Here is an 18,336-nt window from a genome sequence, read left to right as displayed (position 1 = left end):
TAAAGTCACAAATCTCACAAGCTCGGTTGTGCTACTCAAAGGGTTGATAATCAATTAGCGGTTTCTGCTTCCACCAAGCATGAGTAATACATGCAGATGCAATGTTTTGTGGTTTACTACTCCGTACATAGTAAAATCGCTATTTAAATTAGCGATTTTACTATATATAACGCGGTTTATATGGTAAAACCGCTAATTGAATTAGCAATTTTGTACTGAAGCGGTAAAAAAAAATAAATTCAATAAGCTAATGTGAAAGGTATTGTAGAGAATTTTTATGAAAAGCAGCGTATTTGTGGAATTTTGGTTTGTTTAAGCAATTTTAAGGAAAATCACACTTAAATTTTTCTTATTGGACTATCCTATAAAAAATCGTCCCATTTATTTATTGGAAGCTTGACCCATTTATAGCTGGGCCGGATTAGGGTTTTTTTAATGGGGCTCCAACCCATTGAACAGCTCTAGTTGCGAATAATAAGGAAAAGATTAAAAAAAAAAAAAAAAATGTCAGTTCTCCATTGAAGTGCACTGAACGTTCTCCATTGAAGCGCCTTCTGATACTTGTATTCCTCATTGAAGCAGCTTCTGAGGTAATTTCTTGTTTCTATTTCTAATCATCATGTCAATTTCACAATCTAGGGTTTATCGTTGATCTAATTGCCAGTGTAGTAAGTTTAGGGTTCGAATATTAGAACTATTGGTTCTAATTACTAAGATTATATAAAGATGATAATGAGGGATTATGTTGCTAGAAATTTGACAATCCGTTAAATTATTTATGTGATAATTGAATCAAATTTGGTTGCTAATGTGTTGCAAAACCCTTTAATGTTAGTAATAATGCTTTGATTTTGTTGCTGTTGTTATTGAAAGAGTGTGGATTTTGTTTAAGAAGAATTTCATTGAGTGGATCTTCTGATTATCTCGTTATGCCCCTTTTCTATATCGGACGATTCCTTGTGGCGATTCATGTTAGCCGACCCCAAATCATTTTGGGACTAAGACTTTGTTGTTGTTGTGGTTGCGTATTGTAGATAGAAAGAGATGAGTGCATACAAGGCTTTCAAGGCACAGGTCCCAATCGCATGGAGCCCCAACTTGTATATAACATTGGTGAGGGGTATGCCCGGAACCCGAAAACTCCACAGACGAACCTTGGAGGCGTTGCGTCTTGGCAAGTGCAACAGGACTGTTATGAGATGGAACACTCCTACTGTTAGGGGAATGATACAGCAGGTCTCGCAATTATATACATGTTTAGTTGTTCTGTTTGTTATATACCTAACTATTAATTTGGTTTCAATCTGTTTCAGGTTAAAAGGTTGGTAGTTGTCGAGACTGAAGAGATGTATAAGTCTCGAAAGGAAAATCAGGAGAAGCATCGAGCTTTACGTCCTCCACTCATTGTCAGCCATCAACCTCCTACTCCTGCTACGCAATCTTCTTAGGTCTCGTTTTTATATTATGAGGTTAGCTGTTGCTTCTTACTTGAGTGTAATTCTCTCATTCCCATTTGTGAGTCTGGTTGGCAATTGTTGTTATAAAGCTGTTTCTGCGAATGATTAGCTGATCCACCATGGTATACTTGTGGCAAAGTTTGACCTTTCTTCCTTCAGAAAGTAGAGAGAAATGTAAATGCTCATATAGTTTTATACTTCTATAAACTAATTTTCATCCAAATATGCTGCTGGTAGTTTGGAAGGAACTGACAATTTGCACAAAGAAAGGATGTAGTCCATTATTTTAGAATGACAACCCTACCTATTTGTGTGCTTATTACATCAAGTGATGTAGTTCTGGGTTGTGATGCCTCACTTCTAACGTTAAGAAACTACTGTAATACCTTTTCAAAGGCATTACTTTTGTCTGGATGAGTGAGGAGTCTGGAAGTACGTTGTTGGATGTATTTTAGGGTTTTGGATTTTGGAATGTCTTCATTTGTCTCCCCTCTGAATTCTTGGTTATACAGAGTTAGTATGGACCTGTGACTCTTCACTGCAAGTCTGCAACATTAAGCTGAGAGGTGATATTCATATAGCTTTCCTATGATTATGGTTGTGCAATTTGGTTGTGGTATGCATAAGGATTGAGAAAGTGGGAGTAAGTTTGTTTTGGCTTTAAGTTATGGCCGTAAAAATAGTTCACGTGCCCGGAAGAACTAATCCTATATATATATCATATTAATTATTCATCAGCTGTACCAATCAGTTTTAGTCTAAATGGAGTAGAAACCAAACTATTGTAGGAGGTGACCCAAATCTCTAGGTAAATCTTATATATTGATATACACAGATGTGGATTTAGGATCCAATAAAAGTAATTTATAAACAACATGTTCAATTCGCCTTGAAAGAATGAATTGGATCTTGAATCCCCTATAGTACTCTATGACTTCTTGAGATAATTATTCATTTAATACTCTTAAAATGGTGTGAGTGTGAGACTTAGACAGTAGACTCAGAATAATTAATTTAGTTAATTTTTGTAATAATCGGGTCTGGTTTATTTTACATCTAAAAATGAGGGATAATAGGGTATTTTATTGGTTGATTGGTATAATTATATCTCAGGCTTGTTAATGTGGGCTTTGATACTCTTTTTACTGTTTTATTATTGGTATTAGTAATTTATTTCGATAAGGTTAATTTATTTCGATACCAGGGATTCTTGTAATACATCATGAAATTATAGTATGAGAGTGAGAATTTGAATCTGATGTATTTAGTGAAATTTATCGTCTTTTAGGAGTGATACAAAATCTTTAGTATTAATCAAAGAGTAAATTGGGATTACTTAGATTAAAATTAGTCTAAAGTGTTTAAAACTCTACCCCTTCTTTTGCTTAGCTTTGCCATGTTATAGTAATTGCTGTTTAAGCTATCACAAATTTCATATCTTTTGCATAGGTGTTTGCGTCTTCATAGCATAGATTGTTTAGTTGTTTTATAGTTAGACTGCTTGTAATCTTCAAAAATAATGTTACCATCTAATTACTTTTTTTTACTAGTCTCAGACTTCCCTTCAAGTTGCTAAATCAGCCTTCTTAGGAAACTTTGAGAATATGCAAAGTATAGTGGTTTTTTTTAAAAAAAAAATAAATAAAACTGTTAGCCTAAGATGTTGGAGTTAGCTTTGAGATCATTGATGGACAGAATTAGGTTTGTAAGTTCAACATAGTGAGAATTAGGTATTCCCTGTTCAATGCAGTCTTGACTCTTGAGAGATGCTATCGTTGGTGACTTGGTGGTGTAACTGGCTAGCTTGGATTTTGTTTCATGCTGGTCTAAATTACAACTTCAATCTGGTCTCTTTCCATCTTAACTTGCAAAAAATAAAAATTGCCTCTTTCCTCAGTTTATGTTTTTCAATTAAGGTGGAGATGAGCCCACTGAAGACTAGTCAATTGGCTTGTGCTGAATTCACTGTCCTAGATCAACAAGTAGGTTGCTGGAGTTCTAAAATCCAGATTATGATGAGAACATGTTTTGTTATATTATTTGGATCCCATCTTTGTATCACGATGATTAATGTTCATACTTGTTATCATACTCGGCGACTGTCATGTGAACAATTTCCTGATAGATTTCTGAACTGTTCATGCTATGCAGGTGCCAAATGTTATTTAGGAATCATGAGTCGAAGACAACTCAGTAGGAAGCTCATCATAAATTTATCAGACTTGCTGATGATTATAATTTTATCCTCTAGCTGTATGGATGTGGTTGCTAAGTCTTCGAGAAAAGGTTGTTTTACAAACATATTGTATAACATATTATCACTCAAGGGCTGAGCTGAGATAGGATCAGTTACTAGAGATGATAAACACCCCTCGTGGTTTAAGCGATGGGAATCTGCAATGTTGATTTGATCTTTTCTGCACCATAAAATTCCATTTTGTCCTTCGTATGTCTGGATTTCTTCTTGCAGTTTCCCTAGGTCCTGTTTTTAAATGACAAGGCACATCCAACATTTGGTGTTCCGAACTTCCAATAATGTCAACTTTTGACTATTGATTTCTATCTTTGTACCCCATAGAATATATGATCTGATGAAAATGTCCCAGATAAATCTAGAAATGTAATTTTCACTGTATTACTGTAGTGCTGTACGGTTTTTGACAAATTTGATTTTGACCAATGAACTCAATTCCGGCTAATATTAAGGGCGAAAGGTAAGTACATGTATATTGTTACATTCTCTTTGGATTCAAGTTAACAACTGAAGCTCTTACGCCACCACCATGCTTCTCTTACAACGTTACAAGTATTCGCTCTATTATGCATTTATGCACTATTGTCGTTGCAGCCAGCATCCCTATATCTCAGACATCAAGATTCACAACCTACCTTTTGACTATAGTTGTGGTTGCGCTAGCTAAAGAGCAAGTTATGGTCTCGTGGACAAAATTACACATGGAATTTTAGGGAAAACACTGCCTCTTTGTGAGCACAATTTGTCACAGTACAAGCACTACAAGGTGGAAACCACAAGAAAACTTTTTTGGAGTTTATGACGTCCTTTTGAATTATATACGAAGTATATAGTACTCTCAAACACTGAGCAACCTTTTTTTGCTAATGCTACCTCGCCTATAGCTACTAAACAATTAAATGCGCAGTTGCAAGCAATTTATTGATGTATACAAGACATGATCACAATGATTTCATGGTTACAGATATTTACAAGAAAGAATTCATGCTGCTATCAAGATTTTTTTTGGGAATACTATATACAAACTGTGCTCTGTCCTACTCAATGTTCCCCCCAGAAATGTTAGAATGCTGGTTTTTATGTAGCTCCTGCAACCTAAATGGAATAGTTGCATCAAAACGAGCACTTTGGGGGTTCTCAGCAAACGCCACATGGTAAGCCGATGCACATGCTTGTGGCCAAGCCATAGCTACACGACTAACCAAATAACCAATCAAAAAAGCATAGATCGAAATTTCAGTTGCATACTGTTTATGAACCACAAGTGTCCAACACCCTCCTGCTAGTGCGCTCAGAGCCCCTCCTGCAATCCCACAGAAGAAGCAGAATGAACTTGTCAAATCACAGTCAATAAGCTCTTCCATCCCAGCTCTCCGGAACATCTCCCACGTGTCAGAGGATGATTGGATGATCCCCTTACAATAGACTCCAACATGGACGAACCCCCAGCGATTGCCACATGTCACAAGTCTTGAGGCAATTCCTGAGTAACAGTCAGTACAAGAAAACAGGAACTCATCAGAATCTCCTGCTATAAGGCCGATTGCCCTAGCAGAGCCGCAAACAAGGGTGACAGTCGGGACTAAGACTGACCCGAAGCAGACAGTTCCCACCATGGGTCCCACTGCCACTCTAATAGATGTCCAAACATCCATTGTTTCATCTCCACAAGCAAAGTTCAGATACCTGACACGCGAGACTGCCACCTGCAGGATATTCTTGATCACCTGCAGTGTCCAGGTCATGCTAAGGATGATGACCGCAATGAAAACCTTATCAATATGAGTTCCAGTTGCAGTAGCTCCACCAATCCCACCCACCAAAGCCGAAGAGTAGATGACTGTAACAATGACAGACACAACAGTCATTGAGATGGTCTTCTGTGGAGGAACTGCAGTGCAGACAGATAGCACAGAAACAGCATGATTAAACCGTGGGTTCGCCCAGCAAGCATACAATGATTGAATAACAGCTACTAAGATCGATAAAATTCCGAAAGCTAATCCAACTGCTGAACCAGTAGAAATCAAAAGAACACCCATGGCACAAGTTAGCAGGGGACTAAACCAAAATGCCAATTTGACAGCTCTCGAAGAATGACAGTACGTTACAGTCTGCCATACTAATCCGGTAATTCCTGCCAGTCCAACAGACATCAGCATCGGAGGATACCACTCAGATGGATGAAACCGACGACGAGCATGCTTAGATAGAAAGCCTCTGATGATCAGAATCACTGCAAGCACAAAAATCACAAGAAGTTGCAAATAAAACACAATCCCTATAATCTTCCCGCTGAGTTTTGGCTTATCAACCGCGATTCTTGCCTCTTCCACCTGCATTGATAATGATTTTCTTAGGAAATCTTTATGCAAGATTAAAGTTAAACAAGAACAATAACAACCCAATTAACTAAATCTCAATGGGTTTTTTTTTCTTTTTTTTTTTTTCTTTTTTCTTTTGACGTGGTAAATATTATGTAATACAAGAAAAAGAAAATAAAGTTAGACAAAAAGAACAAGAAATTGAGTAACGTGTTAGACTATAACATAAATAAAATGATAATGACTAGTAAAAATGATTAAAACAACTTTGATTTAAAGCCATAAAATTGAGGAAAGAGAAAATTATTACTTGTGCAGGATTCTTGTGAAGATCATCTGCTTCAACTTGAAGATTCTTATCACCTTTGTTATTAATTGGAGTTACTGATGAAGAACTCATGATTCTTGCCATGTGAGAGGCACTTCTTTATTTTTTTTTTTCTTTTTTTTTTTTTGGATTTAAATTTTTGTTTCTTTTAATTTCTTGCGCCTTGAATTCAGCAAAAATATAAGGATAACCATGTTATATAAATTTGAAAATCAGTTGTTATATGATAAGAGAAAATTAAGATAATAACAACAAACAACTAATATTGACCAATTAATTAGTGACAATATTTTCTATGATAGTTTACCTTATATTACACACTTTTTGTTAATGGAACTTTATGAGTTAACTTGGTCAAGTGTGTTACATTGTGGGCAGGTCAACGGTTTTAGCCGCTCAGTTGGCATTCTATGATTTGTTTACCTTAAAAGGCCCAAAATCCTCTGCCTCAATATAAGACTTATTTGTTCGAGAAAGGCTACACATACAATCCTTGTATGTGACAACCGCATACAATTTGACATGACAATCTATATAATTGGTTAATTAATTGGGCCCCAAACTCCACTACTTTTGAAATTTCATTTGAAATCAAATAAAATTTCTAATTAAGCTAATCTTTGAATTTCAAAATTTATGTCATTTCCAATGTAATATTTAATTACTTTAAAAAATTCCAAAAAAAAAAAAAAAAAAAACTGTTCATTTCTTCATGCCATGAACAGCTATCCAGAGAAACGACGGCCATGGAAGACGAAAAGAAAACGTGATTTTTTTTTTTTGTTAATTTATATTGGTCATCTCTTCCCGTTGGTTTGTTCATCTTTGCCATGAAAGGATTATGCTTGGTCTTTCACTTGAATTAAAATCGTATACAGGGGCTTAGATTTTTCGATTTTTTTTTGGAGTTCAAATAGAGTATATTCCAATGAACTAATTAATTGCTATGTAATATTTGCATAGGATATGGTGTAAAATAGTTTGTGGTTTACTCCCTTTTCTATTGAACTATAGAGTTAATCTTCATCATTTAATCGTCCACAACAATTGAAATAAGTCTTCTTCCCCTTTTCTATTGAACTATTGAAATGGGTCATATTCTTCTTCTTCTTCTTTGCGTTTTTCTATTGAATTTGGAAATTGTGCCAAATACATTAATTAATAAAGTCACAATAGTAGTCAACCCCGTATCATTAGTACGTAAATAAATTGGAGAAACAAAGCTAAGGACCTTAGTAATGGCTAAAAAAGGTTTAAGGTCGGCGAAAATGGCAGAAAACCCCCAATAATATCAAACAATTTAATTTGCAAATTGTTTTGTAACATAAGGAAATTATTTAGTAACACAAGCTGTTTTGTTTGGTAACCACATATCTTAAACCGACATAGCATTAATTAATATAAATAATTTTTTCCTGCAAATGTTGACATGATGATTATCCCGCAATCTTGGTTACTAACGCTGAACATTAATTTGCATTGATGGTACATTGTTTCGAGTAACACATAGATCGTTAGGAAATAAAGCGACATTGATCATGTGTAATGATTTTTTTTATCTTTTTTTGGTGTTCCACCCGGTTCACCCTTTTGGGCTAATCCGGATTCAAGGATCAGTTATGGGTGGTTAGGTTCGAGTCCCCTTCCAATTGTTGTTGCGGGGGATCGAACACGCAGTCCTCCCTACCAAGTGTAGTCCCAATCACCATTACACCAACAACCAATTGGTATGTGTAATGATTTTTGTTTGAATTAGTTTCACGTCCGAGAGAAATATATATGCGACAAGTGTTTAGAGTTATAAACTAGGTTAAATCCCGTGCCATGCACGGTAATTTTTTCTCAATAATCAACCAGCTTAAAATATTTTTTCTTATCTTTCATGGCAAGCTTTTTCCTACATAATTGAATCGGCTATTTCACCAAATGCCACTGAGCACTTTAATAATTCACCAAATGTCATCAACCTTTTCAAAATTCACCAAATGCCACTGCAAAACAGCGCATTGACACCTCGTGCCATTAATGAGGTCTACACGTTAGTTGTCCGTTACTGCAATTCTTATTTCATGAAATGCCACTAAGCAGTTTAAATATTTCACCAAATGCCATTACTTTTGTAAATTTTTACACAATATACCTCTAAATATACTCATTGTAACGGCTAGTTTGTTTGACCTTTTTTGAATTTTTTTTGGGCAAATCTAGCCGTTGCACCCAATTTGTTGTATAAATAGTACACTAAAACACACTTAGTAGACCTTTTTGCATAACCATGAGCTTGATATCAAACAGATCCTCCTCAAACACATGAGTATGCATATGTCAAGGTTCCAAACAAATTTTGCAATTGTGGTAGAAAATATGCAATTAGAAGCTCGGAGTCAACATCTAATCCACAAAGGCTGTATTATAAGTGTGATTCATGTAATAGCTTCAAATGGTGCAAAGTTCAGATGCATGAAGAAGGTCAGAGCAGGGGAAGCTGTTATGTAAGGGATGGCTCAGGACAAAGCAATTTGCATGAAGAATTGAAACAATTGAAGAAGAAAATCAAGCAGTAGCAAAAAGTTCTCGATTGTATTATGAAATTAGGGGTACTGATGTGTGTAATAGTTGTGATTGTAATGATGAAGTGAACTATTGTAATTGCAATGAAATTTAATAAAGAGGGAAATTAAATCATATGCGCATTTAAATACACTTTCATTTAAGCATAGTATATAATAGCTTCCTGTTCAAATCATGTGCCCAAAAAATTGCTTCCTGTTTAAATTACAAGGATATGTAAAAAAAAAAACTAGACAACACAGCACACACTACACTGTTAATGTTCAAAAAATACATGGATAAACTGGTTGTGCATTAAAAAGCTGAGTGGCTGTGCATTCATGCTGCTCTCTTTGCTTTCTTCTTTGGTTGAGAGGAGGTGTTTGATGTGCTTGCTTCAGTTGCAGCGCTTTTTTTTCCTTGATGCATAAGTCAACATGTTGTGCCCCAACTCATTGCATAAGCTGCACTTAACTATTGAATGCCTCTTCCCTTTCCTTGCTTCATTTGGCCCTCTTCTTCTTTGCTTTTTTTGTCTTCCTGCAGATCTTTTCACCAGTGGTGGTAGTATGTTAGGCAGGTTCAATGATGGCCATTGACTTGGGTCAGGCATTGGGTACATATGCTCTGCATAAGTTAGTTTGTATGCCTTCCCTTTGAAACAAGGGGATACCAAGTCTGCAGGTTGTAGCCTCTGATGGTAAATCACCCTTAGTACATGTTTGCATGGGATTCCTGAATGTTGTCACTTCCCACAACCACAAGTCTAGTGTTCAGCTTGATGGGAAAATGCACATGTTGGTCTCTCACCTCAAACTCATCACCACCACATGGGATTGCATAGCACAACCTAGACTCATCTGATCTTGTTTGCAGAATCTTGGCTGCATATTTAGTAAGCTCCATATCCCCCATGCCTATAGCTTTGTCAAACCTTGAGTCAATCCTCTTCATGCCCCACTACCTTATAGCTACAAAATAGCATGCACGAAATTGTAAAACAAAAGAATGCAGGGCACTTGTGTTAATGCAAGTAGTTACAACATTTAATGGGTGGCAGTGAATACCTTCAAGTAGTTTCAGAACAGGTAGATCTCTGTAGGGCTTTGTGCAGGAGTTGAAAGATTCTACAAAATTTTGTTGTGTTATGATCACAACAGTGTGCAGGATCAAACTTATGTCTTGACCAGATCTCAGTGCAGCTCTCTAAGTATTCAACAACCTTAGGATTGTACTCATGTATCTTCTGCATTGCTTTATTGAATACATACTCATTGTATGCATCAGCTGCTATCCAAAAAAGCTTATGAGATTGGTCTTGCAGTTCATGTACAAGTGCTGGCAACATACTCTTCTAGTTGCTCTGGGAATGTTTCATGAATTGCTGTGTCAACACCCTGCAAAGAAAATAGTTTAATGGCTGAGATTTGAAAAAACAAAACAGTAAATCACATGTAATAAACTAGTTTCTAGGTGGTTGACCTTCATTCTTTCAGAGATGAAGGTCCAATCATCTCTCCTGCACCCTTCCTTCTCAAAAAGGCATTTCAAATTCCTCAAAAAATAACCCCAGCTGTCAATACTCTCATAACCAACCACTCCATAGGAAATGGGAAAAATCTCATTGTTCCCATCAATCCCAATTGCAGTTAACAAGATTCCCTTGAAATGTCCACTTAGGTGGGCTCCATCAATGCCAATAATAGGTCTACAACCTCTCAAGAATCCCCTAACTTGGGCAGCAAAAGATAAAAAACAAGCCTTGAATCTTGGAGGCTCATTTGTAGTAGGTTCACCCCATGTCACAAGAGCATAACTACCTGGGTTAGTCGCTTTCACCATTTCAGCATACCTAGGCTACAGTGAGTATGCCTCTCCTAAACCACCATGAATGATCTCCTTGCACGCCTTGACCTTGTAAAACAACCTTTTCTTGACTTGAATCCTAAACCTTTCCATACAGAGTCTCTATAAAGACTCAACTAGAATGTTAGGATTGGCTTGAATGTCTGATTGAAGATGTCTACACAGCCACTCAGAACTTACTGCTGGGTTTACTCTAGCCTACCACTACTTTTATGCTCCCCTGTCAAAGTCTTGATTGCCCAGCTAACCTTATCTGTCATTGTGGAAGCATGATCCTTCAGTTGCATGTATCTATAGCACACCTTGCTATCAATCTTGTTCTGTCACTCTTTTCAACATAAACACCAAATCCAACCTATATACAATAATCTTTTAACACATCAAGAAATGATTGTGTGTCTCCAAATATCAACCATGGCTCTAATCTGATGGATCCAAACTCTTGATAGCTCCAAATTTTACCATTCTTATAGGTCTTATCCATGGTTGAACTGCCATCAAGGTAATCCTCAAATTGCTTGTCAGGAATGTCATCATGAAGGCAATCTATTTCTGTCTCATCCTCTATGAAGTCACCAATATCTGCCTCATCATCTTCTTCTTCACTGTCAGATTGTATGTAATCATCATCTTCACTATCACCATCACTACCAGAGTCATCAGACCTCTCCTCACTTAAATCAACAGTAGGTGCTATGTTCCCATTCCTATTTCTTTCTAATCTCCTTAAAGTAACACCTTGCCCCTCAGCATTAACCTTTTTTGCAGCACTCTTTTTTGACCTAAATCCCTTAGGTCTTGATCTACCTCCCTTTTTAGGTGTAGTAGGAGATGAAGTACATGTAGCTGTTGCAGATGGTGGAAGTTGGGGTTGAGATGAAACTGGTGCTGTTTGTGGCTGAGGAGAAACTGGTGGTGAGACTGGTGTTGGTTCAGCAGAAGGTTAGGATGATTGTGGTTGAGGAAAAGGTTGGGATGTTTGTGGTTGAGGAGAAGGTTGGGATCTTTGAGTTGGCCTTTTTTTTGGTGTGCTTTTCCTTTTCCTAGGTGTCATTTTCTTCCTAGAACATGTAGTTTTGGGCTGGTTCATAGGAGAAGTTGGTTGAGAGTGTTTAGGTGGAGTTGAGGGCTGAGTACTTTGTTCAAGCTAAGGCTGAGATGCCCCAGGGAAAACCTCATCAGCTAATGGAGTGTGAAACACTCTTACATACTCAACATTAGAGTCATCAGCATTAACAATAGGAATTTCAACTGCAACTTTAAAACGTTGTTGTTCCATAAGCTCCCTTTGAGCATCCTCTTCTTCAGCCATCCTCTAAGCCTTTTCCTGATCTACTCTAGCCTTCTCAGCCATTGCCTTAACCCTTTTTTGCCAACTTGCTTCAGCATCCTTAAACACCAAACTAGGACTTTCCTTTTCCTCTAAGAATACTTCTATTGTTTCCCTACCCTCATTCCACTCCCACATTTTTAGCTTATGACTATCCCTACATAACTCCAACTTTCTATTAGTTCTAGGTGGCAGTACAGACAAACTAAATTATTTAGGGAGGATCACATTTTGCTTGACAGATTCCTCAAACATGAACTCATACAAGTCCATTAGACTAGTTTTGTCAGTATCCTTAACCAATACATCAAAGCCCAGATCTTTGTAATGGACATCAAGCCACACTTTACTCATCCTATCAACAACAAATGACATATTACTTTACTGAACATCAACACACATCATTCATATCAACAAACACATACCAAACCAAATATTCTGATCAACTCGCAAAATTTCATTTCAAGGACTTAATTATTGTGAAAAACACAAACCTTAACATACCAATACACACATTGCCAAATTCATACCCACGAATGAGGTTTTTAACATGATTTTTAACAATAATTCACGAAGGTCAAGTCAAATAAGCACATTAAACTGATCATTTGAGAAAACCCTAACCTTAACTCAATTTTTGCAAAAAAATCAAAATCAGTACGCGAAATGAAGATCAATAGAGAGATTGTTACCTTGCGTGCTATTTCTAAGGCCTCAAAAAAAATTTCACCACTCGCGATTTCCTTCTACTTCTTCCACTACTTGTGACTGCCTTTTGGTTCCCCCAGATTCAACAACAGCTAAAGCTTGAATCTTGTTGCGTGGGTCATTCAGCTGTTACAGTACGCTTCTTCCTTGTTCATAGATTTAAAGGTTTGAATGATGGTGAAACCTCGAAGAACAGGGGAGAGGCTGAGGAAGAACAATAAGAGAAGGGGGAAGTTTTTGTTTTTTGTTTTTTTTTTAAAAAAATTGAATAGGTCAAATCAGAGAGTCAATGTGCTTTATGGCGCCATTAAACACATTAAAGGGCAAAATGGTAATTTCGCTGTAACGGACAACTAACGTGCATACCTCATTAATGGCACGAGGTGTCAATGCGCTGTTTGTCAGTGGCATTTGGTGAATTTTGAAAAGGTTGATGGCATTTGGTGAATTATTAAAGTGCTCAGTGGCATTTGGTGAAATAGCCGTAATTAAATACAATAATGCTATTAAAAAAATCCTTGTTATATTATAATAATGCTAGAGTAGTACAAAACTGTTTTTTTTTTTTTTTTTTTTTTTTTTTTTTTGTTTTTTTTTAACTCAAGCTTTTGGTATCAATACATATTGTAGAAGGATACATTAAATTCTATTTATGTATAAGTGTTAATTTGTTTCACTAATGGAAACACCATAAAGTGACACGTGTCATTACTGGTGTGTCTTTTAGTATATAGTTATTATTATTATTATTATTATTATTATTGATTGATTGATTGATGATGTGAAATAGACACAATTACTGGAAAGTCATAAAAAAATAAAGTTGAATAAGTAAAGCGAAACAAGTAAATAACAATCTAGTTGCACACCGATAATAAGCAATGAATAAGATCACAATTTTTTTGAGGGAAAACGTTAGCAGGAATTTTATTTCAAGTCAAGTTCCGCTAAGGTAAGAAGGCCTTGCGGAATAGAGTCAATACAAATAAGCTCTGAACAATTACGAGTGTCCCTTCTAGAAACGAGATGGGCAACCGTATTTCCTACTCTACGTACATGAGAATTATGAAAAACATGAAATGAACTAACAATATCCCGAATATCATCATATATCAGCCACAATGGGGAAAAGCCATGCTCCACCTTCTCAATATCCCGAATATCATCATATATATCCCGAATAAGATCACAAATAATTTCATTTAAATTCGATTTATTTCCGGCAAATGTTTTAATATTGCACAATACTAGCTTGATGAAATAGTTTTTCTTATTGCAAAATGAAATATCATGATTTATATTAATAAACATTATTTAACACCTTCTACTTCCAATAATGTTACTTTCTATTAATCCGTAAAAAAAAAAATAAAAAAAAAAATAAAATAAAAAAAAAATTGACACTTATACTTGTTTTGCAATGTATAAAAGTAGCAGCCTATATTTGTATCCGTTAGATGACTTAGATCTCCCCTTAGTCAAATAATTTGTCCATTTCCTAAAAAAATATATAAATCAATTTAAATACAAGGGATGATTTATCAATAATAAGGTTTTTGAACTCAAAATAATCATGTAGTGAATGATGTGATGCATATAACAATATTAAAAAATTCTTGTAATATATATATATATATAAAATTGAGATCATGTGAGAACCAAGGTGAATAATAAGAACTAGGAACCCAGAACCCATCCGAGCCGTTGATCACGCATTATTTAACGGCTGTTATCACACCCGCTTTATTAAGGATAAAATGGTAAATTTGCGTTTTGAATGACTAGCTTCAATGTATCTGATTTTCATTTTCACTTTCTCTCTCTTCATTTCATTTTCTTTCTCTTCCTCTGCATTCTCTCTAATTCTCCCTATTCTTGGTAATTTTTCTGCGTTCTTCTTGATTTTGTATTTGCTTTTCTTCTTCGCTTTTTTCAATGCAGATTGAGACTGGAAAAGTAAGTTATTTGATTATGGTGTTCTTGTGTTTAATTTAATTGTTTTATATTTTTTTGATTTTTTATAATTTTGAGTCTAAAATTAGGATTTTCGTTATTTTTAGTTTGAGCAATTTGCTATTTCGGTTATTTTTGCTGAGGTTTTGTTGCGATTTTGTTGAGCTTTCTTGCAATTTTTTTAGTCAAAGGTAGAGTATTTATTGCTCGATACAGGTTTTGATTAATTCGAGTTTGAAATTAGGGGTTTCTGCGATTTTTTGTTTGATTTATTTGTGCTGTTGCATTTTTTTTTAATTAGATTATATGAAATAGTAAGAAATTTAGGGCTTATTTTGTTGTTTTTGTATGAATTTATAGCAGCTTATGAAAATTTTAATTGAAGAAAAATGATTACGAAATTTGAAACGAAGAGTGATCAAGTGAAGTTTTTTTTTTTTTTTTTTTTTTTGTTAGTTTTTGTTCATTTTTTATCATTTTAGTTTAGATTTTATTGTACTGGATAGTGATTCTTTCTGGATTTGAGAGATGTATTGATCTGGTTTTCTGGGTGGGCCTACATTTTTGTGATTTGTGGGAGTTTATATGATGGATCGTAGACAAGTTTTGATATGTATTAGTTGTTCGGAGTAATTGGTATGTGTGTATCAATGAGTGTGAGTTTATAAACAGTTTGTTAAGATTGGAGAATCTGAATGCATTATATTAAATTGTTTGTAATGAATGTCTGATATCATCTACTGAAGCTCTCAAAAGTGCACAAGTTCTTGGCTAGACCATTTTATGTAGTAATAGTGTAAACCCAAAGTGAAAACACATACACCTTGGCCATCCCATGGACTGTTACTAGCTAATGCTTGTGAGTATTTTAGTACTCCACTACTCCATAGTATTCTTAATTGTAGGTAGATAATATCATAATGCTTTTTGGCGTAACCGGAGAATATTAAAGTGCACAAATGCTAAGCTGCTTTTGGCACACGATTCATGCCCTGCTGACTTTTAACTAATTGCAGCGTATTGATGTTTTGATTCAGCACTCACTGCTCCCCTTCCCAGTGGACTCATCTTCCTCATCAGATGAAGATGAATTTGCCAAACTGCACCGAGCATCAACCAACACAGTAGTTCCCCTCGTCCCAACCAAGCCCACAACTATTTCAGGTCCAGGCACCATGTTCTCATCTTCTGCTTCATAATCAGAACAGCAGCCATGGAACTCTGAGATAACACCCTCATCAACCCCATCCACCTTGGATTCATCCCCAACCACCTTGACATCACCCCCAGCCTCTGCAAACAGTGGATCAACCGAAATCTTTTGAACCACACGATCAGGTCATCTTCACCTGAAACTGTATCAGCATGCCTAATTTCTTCCCCACCAAGTCCTTTTCCACCTTCTTTTAGTTGTTCCTTCTCCAACAAACAACTGCCCAAAGACTGATCTTCATGCAAAACAACTTCCCTCTCCATTGGCATCCCCCTAATCACTCTCTGGGCATTAGCTACGTCAACACACTGTGACATCAACTGATGCATTGATTTCATAACGTCACCTAATTTCAAGTCAATCACAGACATCAACTTTGGAGTAATTCTATCCAACACCTTCATGAAAACATAAATACAAACTATTAACAGCTGGCATAGGACATATCACTTATTTTATAAAATACAAAGCTACATCTAAAACTATCATTGACTTGCATTATACCTGCCGCGTAATATTTTCCATGTCTACCTCCTGCGTAGTCTGTTGCACGTCAACTCTTTCCACCCTTTGCTTTGGAACCTCCCAAGGAGTCAACGGATGCTCCTCCCCATATGCTATATCCAGATACTGCAAAAGAATCAAACACAACAGCTTCAGCAGTATTCACATGAAATGAAAGTCAAACTAATACTAACCGGCAATTTTCCGAAATCCCCAGATTCTTTTTTATCATCGCCAATCGCCTCATTGATCTTTTCTTCGGACCATGCCTCAAGTCTCGGTCTCACACCCCATCTCATTGGGACGCGACTTAGGTGATCAAGATAAAAAATCTACAATAAAAGGATAGGATGGATGATTTAGTTCAACTAACCATTACAAACGATAACACTGCACAATTAATAAAATACCCAATTTTACTCACCAACAAAAAAAGGATACAACCCCCCGAACCTGCAACATATCCATCACGAGCAAATTTCTTTTGGAAACTCCTGGTTGCTACAATCATCTAGTTAAATACATAAGTGCACCAGTCATACTCATCAGCTTCATCGTAAACCAATAACGACAGAACAAGCTTCACCCCCAAGATAGCTTGTATTTGCCGTACACAAACTTCCGCAAGTACACAAACTTCCGGGTTACAAAAGTTAGGGGTATACTTATCGAACCATCTCCAAAAGTTATCCAAGTATTACACAACAAATAAGCTTTTATCATTTCCATCTAACATGACATACCTTTAGCTTGCCCCTTTTTCTTGTCCTTTTCTCAATATGACCTCGCTTGCGCTTCCCTTTCTCAACCTTTTCCCGCAATAACTTGATCAGGAGCTCCTGGTAGCTCACTTTGTCCTGTTTTGGTTCTTCATCACTACCTACACTGTGGTCCTCCGCATCCTCATCTACCTCATAATCACCAGCTGTGGAATCAGCATCATTAGAACCAGATTCATCACCACTAGATTCATCATAATCACCATTATCAGAACCAGCTTCATCAGAGTCCTTTAAATACTCTACCTCAAAAATTGGATCAGATTTCAGTTTCTTCTTCCCTTTACTAGCTACTTTCTTTTTAGGCGCCTCCTCATTCACGGCTTTCGCCCGCGCCTACACAAACACAAATATTTGCCACCAAAACTCAACTACAACACACAATCTTTTAATTTCAACAAACAATAACTCACCAATCCTGATCCCTTGCTCTTCCTTGGCATTATTTCCTCCTGCCAAGTTCAGATGAACGCTCGATATATGGGATTTCCCAACTACATAAAACCATTTCAACAAACCCTTAACTCTTCACATATAATTTTTCCACTATATTCACATATACATACCACAACAGTCATAATTTCTTAATGAAACAATATCACTTATTCATAATTTAATACGTCTTCCACCACAAAAAACTCACAATTAATCACTTATTCACATGGATTCAAATTAAATTAAACAACAAAGGGTCGCAAATTTCAGTGGTTAACAAAGCATTACATAATCTAAATCATCATATCAACAAATTCATTCCAATTACAGGTTTCACATCCTCAAATTAATCCCAATTATAACAATTGACAACAAAGGAAACCCTACTTCGCTATTTTCCCTAGATAACCGTAATTCACATAAACTACAACATCATAACAACAAATTCATTCCAATTAAGGGTTTCAGAACCACGCCCACTAACATTTTTCCCAATTAAACAAATGAACAACACAGGTAATCCTAAATCGCTAAATTCAACGGAAAACCCTAAATTCCAAAAACTAAAACTTCATAACAACAAACAAAAGTCACAAATACAACATTTACACATAAATTCATAATTCGAGAAGTGT

General features: G+C 36.1%; 1 protein-coding gene and 1 pseudogene across 1 annotated transcript; one reads left to right on the top strand and one right to left on the bottom strand.

Moving 5' to 3' along the window:
• Positions 1 to 442: 442 nt before the first annotated feature.
• Positions 443 to 1,623, top strand: LOC110733772 (annotated as a pseudogene).
• Positions 1,624 to 4,611: 2,988 nt separating this feature from the next.
• On the bottom strand, positions 4,612 to 6,777 carry LOC110733908 (protein PNS1-like). The gene is made up of 2 exons (XM_021913984.1): positions 6,346 to 6,777; positions 4,612 to 6,047 (listed from the first exon to the last, which is right to left on the bottom strand). The coding sequence occupies exons 1-2, from the start codon at positions 6,445 to 6,447 to the stop codon at positions 4,749 to 4,751; spliced, it is 1,401 nt and encodes a 466-aa protein (XP_021769676.1). The 5' UTR covers positions 6,448 to 6,777; the 3' UTR covers positions 4,612 to 4,748.
• Between the last annotated feature and the right edge of the window lie 11,559 nt (positions 6,778 to 18,336).

The sequence above is a fragment of the Chenopodium quinoa genome, unplaced genomic scaffold, assembly GCF_001683475.1.
Source record: "Chenopodium quinoa cultivar QQ74 unplaced genomic scaffold, ASM168347v1, whole genome shotgun sequence".
NCBI lineage: Eukaryota > Viridiplantae > Streptophyta > Magnoliopsida > Caryophyllales > Amaranthaceae > Chenopodium > Chenopodium quinoa.
The sequence above is the reverse complement of the archived record's forward strand: the minus strand, read 5'-3'. Positions and strand labels throughout refer to the sequence as shown.

Bases quoted from the DNA above. Each gene is read 5' to 3' on its own strand.
- LOC110733908 (XM_021913984.1), bottom strand. From the start codon at position 6,447: ATGGCAAGAATCATGAGTTCTTCATCAGTAACTCCAATTAATAACAAA. The intron at 6,048-6,345 runs GTAATAATTTTC...TTATCAATGCAG, and splicing joins TTCACAAGAATCCTGCACAA to GTGGAAGAGGCAAGAATCGC.